Source organism: Gymnoscopelus braueri (assembly GCF_963280865.1).
Source record: "Gymnoscopelus braueri genome assembly, chromosome: 9".
NCBI classification, from domain to species: Eukaryota; Metazoa; Chordata; class Actinopteri; order Myctophiformes; family Myctophidae; genus Gymnoscopelus; species Gymnoscopelus braueri.
In genome coordinates this window covers 25,518,182-25,530,758 of record NC_137610.1, presented here as the reverse complement: position 1 = coordinate 25,530,758, position 12,577 = coordinate 25,518,182, and the positions used below count along the sequence as shown (strand labels likewise).

General features: G+C 43.0%; 1 protein-coding gene across 2 annotated transcripts in view; it reads right to left on the bottom strand.

Moving 5' to 3' along the window:
* Nucleotides 1-12,577, bottom strand: part of abcc8 (ATP-binding cassette, sub-family C (CFTR/MRP), member 8) — a gene marked incomplete at its 5' end in the record, with an annotated part of 85,777 nt that overhangs the window by 62,028 nt on the left and 11,172 nt on the right. For both annotated transcript variants that reach the window (XM_080437048.1, XM_080437049.1), the window contains 4 exons: nucleotides 3,593-3,835; nucleotides 5,926-6,092; nucleotides 9,467-9,588; nucleotides 11,680-11,821. In XM_080437048.1, the coding sequence (XP_080293174.1) occupies nucleotides 3,593-3,835; nucleotides 5,926-6,092; nucleotides 9,467-9,588; nucleotides 11,680-11,821 (674 nt within the window). The remainder of the gene's footprint in view (nucleotides 1-3,592; nucleotides 3,836-5,925; nucleotides 6,093-9,466; nucleotides 9,589-11,679; nucleotides 11,822-12,577) is intronic.

Below are 12,577 nucleotides of genomic sequence, written 5' to 3'. Positions count from 1 at the left end.
AAAGATGGGAACGAGGACTTTTCAGACACATGCACACACAAGCACACACGCACAAACGCACGCACGCACGCATGCACGTACGCACGCGCACACACACACACACACACACACACACACACACACACACACACACACACGTGTGTCAAACTAACTTCCCATGAAGTGCTATGCTTTCACCCCCGCAGGGGTCGGGATGTCACCTCGTTCACAGTGAAACGGGAATGACCTCGCGACGTTCTAAGTTGGCCGCCCTCAATGACCCCCCCCCTCTCCCCCCCTCCCTCTTATTGCCTCTTCCACTGGGATCTCGGCATCTCTCTCATCCCTCTCTCTCTCCCCTACCGGCGGGAAGCGGGGGCGTTGCGTTCACACCGGACGCACACGCAGCAGTGACGAAAGTCACTGTGACCTCCTCCACGCTGGAAAACGACGACCCCGCAGTGGCCCCTCACCTCTGAACCCTGGCACGTGCTCCCGAGAGTGAGAGAGTAGGGGGGGGGGGGGCAAGAGGATCACAGATGGATAGAAGACTGATGGATGGATAGACAGACAAACAAACAGACAAGCTGAGAGACAGATGATGAGAAACAAGGCTAACTGAGAGAGAGACAAATGGACACAAGCAGACAGAAGACTGATGGACAGACAGACGGACGGACGGACGGACGGACGGACGGACGGACGGACGGACGGACGGACGGACGGACGGACGGACGGACGGACGGACGGACGGACGGACGGACGGACGGACGGACGGACGGACGGACGGACGGACGGACGGACGGACAGACAGACAGACAGACAGACAGACAGACAGACAGACAGACAGACAGACAGACAGACAGACAGACAGACAGACAGACAGACAGACAGACAGACAGACAGAAACACAATGGGGGTGTGAGAGAGAGAGAGAGAGAGACGCAGATAGAAATAGAATGTCTGGAATTGTTCATTTAACTCAGAAAGTGTGAAATTTGGGTCCACTTTCACACTTTCAGCGTTTAATCAACAGTTAGGATTTACAGTAGCTGTGGGGAGAGAGAGAGGGAGGAAGATAACAAGAGGCGCGAATAAAGAATAAAGCTCCGATAAAGAAAATAAATCCCCTCGTGTCCCCTCAGTCTCAATAAAACTGAGAAGTGGTATAGCCTCAGGGCAAGCTCATTGATCCCCATTGATGTGGAGTGAGAAAACATGGAGAGAGGATCAGTAATAAAATCAGCCTGCTTGGTTCTCTGTCCACAGAACAGACACCACAACTCTGCATAATAATCTGAACAGGGAATTGGACTGTACTTGACTGGACATGATGTACTGTAATTGCACTTTTGAAATGCACAACAGCACTTTACTAGACTGTGCTGGTAATTGTTTAAAGGATTGCATCATGGCACTTAACATATGTACTGTGCTAGTAACTCTTAGATGAACTGCACGTCATACATATTTTATTATTAAATATTATTATTATTATTATTTATTGTTTGTCTATGTTGTGTTTTAGTTTTGGTCTTTTAATTACGTTTTTTAGATGGTTTGGTGTTTTATGTTGCACTGCATGTGGATGAGGGGGAACAGTATTTCATATTCTTTATGTATGTAAGTACATAGGGAACTTGATAAACAAAGTGATTCTGATTCTGATTCTGAACAGTACACAGTAGTGTTAATCTTACTCTGAGAGGCTCCACGTGTACCCAAATGTTGTACCCTCTCAGAGTTACAAATGGATAAATTAGAACTTACTGTAGGATTTTACTGTGTATAAATTTCAGGAAGCAGACTACAGATCCCCTTTGAGGGGCTGTAATTGCAAACATTACTATTACTACAGTTAAATCATCATTCATTCAAAATACAGTACAGAATCCAATCTGTGTTATATTAAACAGTAATCTTAAAAAAAAACTTTATAGAAATAGGTGATACTTTGTGTTAATGTTGGATTATCTTATTTCATGGGAAAATATTGACGAGAGACCAGCATGCTACATTTTGGAATGTTGACGTTTTATGACGCACGTGTCTCTCCGTGATGAAAGCTGAAAGTCACAGGGAGCCAGCAGGGAGAGAAAGAGAGAGCGGATGTTGATGCACTTAATGTGTGTGTGTGTGTGTGTGTGCATGTGTGTGTGTGGGGTGACATTTCGTTGTGTACACCGTTGTATAATCTGTGTGAAGACTTTCATGGACCCGGTTAAACCAGGACGGTGTGAACACAGGACACAGAGGAACAGCAATGGGAAGATAAATTGCCTCATGCAAATGTAACCACCTGGAATCGAACCCACCCCGTTTTCCTTCCAAATATCTACCGCTCATCCAAAGGGGAATACTGTCCAACCTTGTTAAGAGAGATACAGTATTAGACTTTATTATTAGTAGTAGTAATAGATCAGAGAGGCTTATTGTCGGTAGTAGCCAGAACGCGGGAGTCTATCCCCATTTCGCAATGCGCTAGACCCCTGGGAGACGGATTGCTGAGGTGGAGCGCAACACCTACCATCGCAGTACTACCATCAGCTCCCAGTACACACAGACCGTGCTACTCATACGCTGAGTTGGCGGTGCCCGGGATCGAACCCTTGTGTTCGAAATTCGAGTGCTCTATCGACTGAGCTACAACCAAGGGGAATGAAACTTTAAAACACTTCTGGGTCATTCTCACGTCTACCAAAGTAGTATCCATCCATTCAGTCTCTTAAGAGAGAGAGAGAGAGAGGGGGGAGGGGGAGAGAGAGAGAGAGAGAGAGAGAGAGAGAGAGAGAGAGAGACCTTTATATTGTGTGGGCTACATGAGAGAGCATTAATTAAATGATAACGTAGATACAGTAGATACAGTGAGTATAATTGCATCTGAAATCTTGACTCGTCCACCCACCCCGCCGTTCAACCCGTGGGACCTGCGGGCTATGGGTCCGAGCGTCACTATACCAAAGACTTTTGTATGCACACCACGGAGATATTTCATATTCATTTGATCAGACACGGCTCCCTGTTATATAAGCCCATTCAACTTCAAACTCCTTTGAAAACGCATGTCTCTGGTTCTGGTGACTGATATTGTCCTTCTAATGTATGGGGAGACCTTCATTTTTTGATGACTTATTCTTCTGATTAGTATATCCTTAATGTGACATTGCATTGCGACATTGCATTGCAGAACATATTAACATAATCTCAAGCAGGGCCATTCATACTGTATACTGTATGAATGTGGTTGAAAATTATATCATCATAAAACAGTGATAATTGGAAAGTTGACAAATGAGCTCAGATTAAGTCAAATTAGGGCAAACGGGTAGATGTAAGTTCATCCTCTGGTAAGCACTGCCTTCAGATCAAGATACTGGATTATTATTTTAAAAACATTCTCTCTCAGATTCTACCATTTGTCTGGCTATTATAAAATGACCATGACAAAACAGGTAAATATTTCAATAAAGGAAAAAAAAGACTTCCCGTCTATGCTGCTGTGATGTGGTCCAGTGATGTACATCATAAAACCTGTGTGTAGGCTGTGTGAATAATATTTCTGGTTCTCACCGCATGGTAAGCTAATAAGTCAGTCTAAGCAGGCGGCTCTAACCTTCTGGTCCTCGAAGGCCCTGCGTAACTTCAAGTAATTGGTCAGGGCTCTCATGGCGATGGGCAGCTTGCCGATGACCTTGAGATCTATGGGTCGCCTGTGAGCGTTGGTGATGAAGGTGTTCATCCACCAGTAGGTGGCCTTGGACAGCAGGTTGACGAAGGGCTGGAGGAACCGAACCCCCAGATCCTGCAGGTCCTCTGGGGGTTTCACTTCTGTAGGGTTGGCGAAACACATGTAGCGCTGTGGGAGACACACAGGCTTGAATTTGTAAAAGAAAAAACAGATGCACAAAATAGAAAACAAGGTCAATGCAAACATGTGCATCTTTGAGCCGTAAGGCTTATTGAGGCCTTGACTTTGACCACCACTTTTTTGGTGAATGGTAAATGGACTGCATTTATATAGCGCTTTTCTCCAGAGCGCTTTACAATGTATTTTTCTTCCTCCTGAGCCACTGCCGCCCCATTTCTCTATGTGATATTGATTTAGAGAACGAATATACTGTATGAAGTTTCATGACCTTGTGTTCTGATTTCATGATGAACCACACTTGATTATTGAGTGACTGCGGACAGAGTGACTGACATACAGTACACAGAGCGACCAACAGCCTCATTACCACAGTTCTGCAATTGCGTTCGTGAAGTAATAATGACCTGGCAACTACCAATTAGATTTTCAGCCATGAACAGGTATTAACTCATTTCAGAAGGGATCAACAGAGATGATGACTTGAATTTATATGTGCATATGACAGCTACAACAATGACGTGTCATTTACACACCCCGATTAGTATGTGAAATTCATTACACTGATTAATTGCCTGTATAGTGTGTCAATTATTATTGGCTGTGTGTTAATGGGATTGAGCATTCATTTGGAGTTACTGTATAAAAGCAACAACAATATCAGAATAGAATAGAATAGAATAGAATAGAATAGAATAGAATAGAATAGACACATTGGTGTCCTGTTACGAAGAACCAACCGACAGTTCAGATGAGCCCCTGCACTTTAGGGAAACTAGGTCAGTGACTGGCAGAGGAATTAGCACATAAACCCAAACATACTGTACAGCTATAAATGAACTAGACAGAGAAATGGCTTTGGTTCTCACAGTAATACCTTGAAACCGTAACATCTTAAGCCCTACAGTATACACCATCACAATTAGCGAGAACAGTCGATCTACAAGCCCACAATGTTGAAGGTAGAAAGTGGTTAAAAAAAGTGTACATAATGATAGTCCTGGGAACTGTGAATATGTTTCATTACATAACGCATGTAAAAGCAGAGAGGCTGAGCATGAATATATTTTATTATATAACTAGCAGATAAAAGCACAGGGCCTTAACAAAGCCTGAACACGGGACATGTTTCAACAGTAAATTCGTCAGTGTTAAATTAACACTGAGGATTTTACTGTGTTTGAATCGGCACGTGTCCTCCTCAGCGCAGATCTTAATAGAACCAAACACCGGAACTAAACTGGAAAAAAACGAACAATTTAATCGTGCTCATGTGTAGAATGGTCTATCACATCATTAGCATGATCATATATAGAAGCACAGACGGATGGATGAGATGTACTGAGAAGAGGTTTAAGGAAGGGCAACCTAGCCTCGGACGAGACTGTCAGAGATAATTTTTAAATCGATTTTGACATTGGTATTACTGTGTCTCTGTCAGCCTCGGTCACCCACCCACCTGAGCAAATGTAACATATAAAGTGCTTAACTTCAAGCGACGGATGTTACCCATCGAATTGGACCGCTTGTGCTCTGAAATCCAAACATAAGTGTTTTAATCCTATTTGTGCTTGAATTTCACTGTATAACTCAAGGAGTGTAGTGGCACTGTTGCAACAGTTAAAAGACGGTATTACACTCGAGGGAAACAAAGAAACAGTGAACTTCAGGCAGGCGCGCAAATTGCACTGTATAGTCAGATATTGTGTTAGAGATCTAATATAAGGCAAAACAGATGCACTGCACGCATGCAGGCATGTACACCCATGCACACACGCACATACACGCACCCTACACAAGCACACATAGATTAATACATGCACAAATGCACTCAACTGCTGTACCTATAGCTGCAAGTAAACACTGCAGAACTCCCCTGCCGCCCTCACGCACGCAGACACACGCACGCACGCACGCACGCACGCACGCACGCACGCACGCACGCACGCACGCACGCACGCACGCACGCACGCACGCACACACGCACACACGCACGCACACACACACACACACACACACACACACACACACACACACACACACACACACACACACACACACACACACACACACTCACTCACCCTGCCCAGGATGACATTGATCTCCACTGCTAGCAGTAACCCATACACCATCATCAGAAGTCCGGTGATACAGTATCGCAGCTGCCGGGGCCCGATGCCATGTTCAGTGTACTTGGCAAACTTGATGGTCTTCATTATGAAGGCCAGAATCCAGTAGATCAACAGAGCTGAGGGGACAGAAGATCACAAGATCAAAACCTGATTGTGGATTTATTCATTGCTGTCGGGCAGAAACCTCGTATTTCCAAATGTCTACTTTTTATGTTATTTTTTTTAAACTTAACAAGAAGAGTGTCACACAAAAGTAGCAAAAATGGCTGATCTACAAGGTCACCTTGCTACTTGAAAGTGAAAGTCTGTCTGTGGAAGTCTGTCTGTGGGTTTTATAAATATGTAACCAATGAAAAGTATTAACAAGTGACTAAATAATAACTACATTGGATCCAATCGAACACAGGTTCTTTTTTTTAATTTTCTAAAAAGCAACGGTTTTGGACCCGACAGTGACGAAATGTAACCATATCTGCCCTTATGGGTCCATTTGGTTCCATCTGTATTCTGTATACACTCTCAAGAGTTACAAATGGATAAATGAACAGTAAATGAGCCCCAGTGAGAAATGACTCCGGCATGAATTACCCTCGGGAATCAATATAAAGGTTTCATAATTTATGTTTTAATAAAGCATCTTATAAAGATTTGTATCAGACCTACTGTATATCATATGGGACTTGCGCTGGAGCCAAAATGAAATGATAAACATGTGTATCTTGCCATATATTATGTCATGTACCAAAATACACACACACAATATTTCATTTCGGCTCCAGCGTAGATCCCATGATATAGGTGTGATATAAATCTTGATGAGAGAGCACACATGGACAATACAATATTATTACGACGTGGCTTTGCGAGTGGCTAACCGCCTATGTCTCACTGTAGTAAGCATGGATACCAAAACATCGTCGCAGTCCAGGCGGAAACCTTGTATGTCCAAAGCCGTTCCTTTTTTCATTACTATTTTAAGAATAACATAAAATAGTGAAAATAGCCGATCTACAAGCTTGTAGATCGGCAATTTTCAATACTTTTGTGTGACATTCTTAAAACCTAACAAGTTGAATTATGGAGATACAAGGTCCGACCATGTGTGTGTGTGCGTGTGTGTGTGTGTGTGTGTGTGTGTGTGTGTGTGTGTGTGTGTGTGTGTGTGTGTGTGTATGTGTGTGTGTGTCTGTCTGTCTCACCAGAGCTTATCTCGCAAACAGCTGGACCAATCAGCACCAAATTCCTTGTGCATACTTTCAGTAGGCTATCCAGAAGTACAGTACCCCACACATTATAATGGAAGTCAATGGGGCTGTGATCATGCTGAAACCTTGCCTAAATTTGGAGTCATAAATCATAGATATGTAATGTACTGTAAGCGACTGACGCCATAGAAGACTGATGTCACAGTCTGGAACACATTGGAGCCACACCATTTCTATGTGGATCCCAAGATCAAAATAACGTATGTATTTTTATCATACCAGACCGGTGCTCAACTCGGGAACGATGCAAATTGGGAATGCATGCAGTGGATTGTATTGTACCTTCCTCCTCTTCTCCCTCGTCTACCCTTCCTCTCTTTCCTCTAGTCCCCCCCCCCCCACCTTATCCTGCTCCTTTCTTCTCCTGTCCCTCCTATATCTATCCTGACATCAAACAAACACTTCAGATAAGGCCCACGGAATGGATACAGCTTTCAATACCTGCTGACAACTACTGAAAGATATCCAAAGCCGGTGGCTTCACTCTTAAAAGAAACTCGTAAGGGTCTTCTCAGAACAGTGACAGAACATTTCTATCTGCTTGCTGGGAGAAAGTGTACTCTGAAAAGACAGAGATGAGGGGAAGTATAGCAGCCGCTCTTATCCAGAGCGACTTACAAAGTGCAAGGTCAGGGTAAATGGCATGAACCCAAGTCAACAAACCACAGGGTAAATAGAGGGTAAGTGGAGAGAAGAAATCAATTAACTGCTTCAAAGAAACTAGGATACCAGGTCAACATCAAACCTGGCATCTGTCTGCACAACAAGTTATCTAAATAACATTCAGAGCATCAAGTAATATAGTACATCTGCATAGTATCCTCATATTATCCATGTAATGACACCCATGGGTCCTTATCTTCCATTCACAACCCCCTCCCCCCATTCCAACCCCCAGGAGGTTGACTGCACAAAGTCAAAGCCGACTCAGCAATGCGAGGGAGGGGGAACGAACATATGTGTTACACAGGGCAGCTAATGACGCATTAGGAAGGCATGAGAACTGTGATAGGAAGATAGGAGCAAGCCATATGTCTACAATGCAGGACTTACTTTAATGTTTAACCTTATTTTAACCAATCTGTATGGTAGAAACCCCATTTAGACCTGAGGCCGATTCTAAAACACCTTCTAAATCCTGACCTAAGTTTTCTGAAAAACATATTTATTTTATTCAAAAAAAAAAACAAAATGCTATATATATAGCAACAGCTAATGTGACACAGAGGTGTTCCCGGCTTGAAAGGTATAACAACGTATAGGTGTTCCAAGTCTAAATGGGTTTAATACAATATATCTGCTGTGGCTGGTGGTGAACTCTTCCATTGAGACATATAGACCATGGTGTCGGATATGACACTAATTGGTTGACAATGTTAACAGAACGGTACACCAGAATGGACCCTAGATGCACTGTACATTTTTATTGTAGTTCTGACATCATTGTAATTAACTCTCTTCGTCGGGAGAGGGAGACAACAGACATAAAACGTACTGATTGTAGCTTTAAACAACAAAACAAATGGGTCGAAGATCAAAGTGGTAAGTGGCACGGCCTCGTGTGAGATCCATTTCACCACAGTTGGGTTCAATATGGATTTCTGGATAAATAGCATTGATTGACTTTAAATGGCACAACTCTGTTCTCAATAATATTGCCCTGAGGTTATAATAGTTAGTTTGTTAACAATTGCAAGCTGTCAAACAGCAATGATTTAAACGCACCAAATCATTATACAGAATAGATCTTTGGACACTATGCTTTTCATCAAAACACACAGGAGGAAAAGAGAGGGGGAACAAATATCCAATCACAGTGGTGCGGTTACACTTAGCTATAATTAAATGCAAAACGATTCTCACCTGGACTTAACAATCCATACAGCTGTGAACAGCAACATGCATTTTTCATGTGGTATGCAAACCAAGTCAATGATCAATAAGAGAGACTACTCTGAACTGCGTTTTTTGTTGTTGTTGTTGTTTTTACTTTAACACTATGCATATATGAAAATATCAAAATCATCTGTTTTCATTTATTGACAGAATTGTGGGTGACATTAGCCCAATAGCTGAAGTGACTTAAACATCATCAGTTCAAATCCATAACTAGGGAAAGATGGGTGGGGAAGGTGAATGAATAATTGCATATAAAACAAAATTAGTAAGTAAAAGGAGAAATTATGTAAATGATAAATAAGCTTGAAAGTTAAACCATACTGTACCTAATAGCAGTTTGGGGAAGTTTGAGGTCTCGATGTTATGATAGTAGACAATGGAAGTGATGGCAGCCATGAAGGCCAGTCCTGAGGGAAAGTATAGATGCAGGTGGAGGGACTGGGTGAACCTGGGATTGGAGACAGAACAGGAAAAGGCTAGAGGGGTAGAACAAGTAAATGGCTAATCAGCCACATGTAGCCTAGCATTCCTAACATTCAGTGAAAATAGCCGATCTACAAGCTCACAGCGCGTCACAACGCCACGCTTGTGAGCTCCCACTTCGGCTATTTTCGGCTAGAGCCTCTGGCAGCTAAAGAGTTAACGGCTTTGAAGATGTCGTTATTTCCACTCCTGCTGCTGGCAGAAGGATTAACACTCCACACTTCTTTCAATTACCATGATATCCGTTTTTGTAAATTATGGTCCCATTCATTTTAAAATTGATGATAAAGTAGGGTATGCTTCTAGGGCTTCTACTGGTTCTACTGAGTGAAGACCGGCCCTTGCTGCCCTTAAAGCCAATCGTTTACGGTTGCTTTTTGGGACTGGAAATTGCAAGATGGTGGATTTGAAATAGCCCAAAAATATAGGCTTCAACGTTCCCTGTGTCTCCGGTCAGCTGAGAATAACGTTTAAAGGACCATACTGGTGCATGTACAGTATACCCCACTGACTATGACTCACAGTATACAGTACTTGACATTCCTGCTGGCCATTTTTCAAAGCATAGTGTTGATTAGTTGATCACCCACAGCTTGATTTGAAAAGTCTAGCTGGAAAAGGCCCCTGGAGAAAAGATTGTTTATGAATGAAATTCAAATGTCTGAGACTTATTAACTATGTTTAGCCAACATTGACACAATTATTCATGTAAGTTCGGAAACGTTTTAATGACTTTGGAGAAAACGTTACTGTAAATGAAGGTGAATAAACCCTTTTAACAGGACAATTGCTGCTGTTTGTGTACAATATGTGGCCAAAGCTGTGAATAGGCATGTATTAACGCCAGTACAGTCCTTCAACCACTTAAACCCTAGCGTCCAAATTCTGGGCATGTCACAATAGGCGGGTCGTGAGCTTGTAGATCAGCTATTTTTGGTGAAGAGATTTGGTATAGAGGGAAAATAGGAGGTGACCATGTACTATAGACCCCTGGGGGAACCCGGCCAACAAACTATATAAGGTTCAAGTGGTTAAGGTTTGCACACACAGTAAGAGAGTGCACACGACACGCACAAACACTTACTGTAACTGAATCAACACTGACAATTGTGAGGTCGACTCGACATGAAGTGAAGAGCAGATGGAGAGCTGTTCTATTTAATTCACTGAAAAGGGTCAGTCAGTGTCTATTGCCTCCATAGTCTCCCATGACATTGTGTAACAGCCTGATGAGCATCAATCCAGAGAAATCACTGGATGTCACTGTTGTAAACATGGACTAATCCTTTATTTAATCAGGGTTAATCACACTGGGATTGCCTTCTGCTTCACACACGCATTCTCACACACACACACACACACACACACACACACACACACACACACACACACACACACACACACACACACACACACACACACACACACACACACACACACACACACACACACACACGCATTCTCTCTCTCTCACACACACACACACACACACACACACACACACACACACACACACACACACACACACACACACACACACACACACACACAGACACACAGACACACCTGGAACCATGCCCAGCACAACCAAAGCTTGAACGGTTCAGTGCCTTGCAATGCTCAAGGGCACTTAAACAGTGGGTGTTGAGGGAGGGTGCGGTGTTGGTCAATAATCACTTCCCCACCTTTTCCTGACTGTCTGTGAACCAGGAATCTTTCAGCCATTTAGGATAATTTGTGAAAATAGCTTATCTACAAGCTCACAATGCTTCACAGCACGTTGTGAGCTTGTATATCTGCTATTTTTACAAATTCAACATGCCTAAGTGAAAGTGATTAAATTCCATTTATACTACTGGATTTTTGTATCCCCTAAAATGTATCTTTTTATTACGAGGGAGGGAGATGAGATGTGAGAGTTCATAGCATCAAAAACATCATGGTCCTCCATGGAAGGGCCTTTCAACCGGCTGACCCCAACCTGAACCCTAATCATGAAAATGTTCATTGGAGGATGTCAGACCAACCGTACAGTATATATCTCTGTTACACATACCCATCGGATACGATGCCCTCTGCAATCTCACACACGAGGATGAAGAGCAGGACGAAGGTGAGGAGCCAGCGGAGGTTGTGACCCGGAAAGTGGAGCCAGGTGCTGTGATGGATGTGGACCTTGGAGCTCTGGCTGCCCCAACCTATTGCACAACACAGGAAATAACAAAACAATAATGAAACAAGCACCTCAGGATGGATTTCACTCTAAAGCCAGCATCATACTCAGTTGTTGTTTGCAGTCTGAAATATTCCAATTGATGAGGGACTCATCAAATCTTTCAGCACTTCAGACTTGAGTTTCAGGTGACTCACTATTTGGTACAATTCTGGGGTGAACATTCAGCCAACCTGGGGTGAACATAGCTAACCTACAAACTCACATCACGTCACGCTGCGATAAGATGTGAGCTTGTAGATCAGCTATTTATGGCAATGATGTGGTTGTCCTTCAGAACAGATTGGAATCCGCACCTCATGCTACCACTGCGACCTTGAACATTGTGAACTGGATCTTACGATTCATGATACAGTATGTAGACTAAATGGGTCACCTCGGTGGAAGCTGCTTTGAACTATGTATTGTTAATCACTTTTAACACTTTGCCAAAGGACTGGCAGACAAGGCCAGATATTGCATCAAATCGCTGGCTCGAATTCACTGAATTGATGAATAAACTATACACCATGTTTGTGTTTAGAATACAATAAAATACGATATGACTGGATTAGCTCATTCTCTCTCTCACTCACACGCACACGCACACACAACACACACACACACACACACACACACACACACACACACACACACACACACACACACACACACACACACAGACAGACAGACAGACAGACAGACAGACAGACAGACAGACAGACAGACAGACAGACAGACA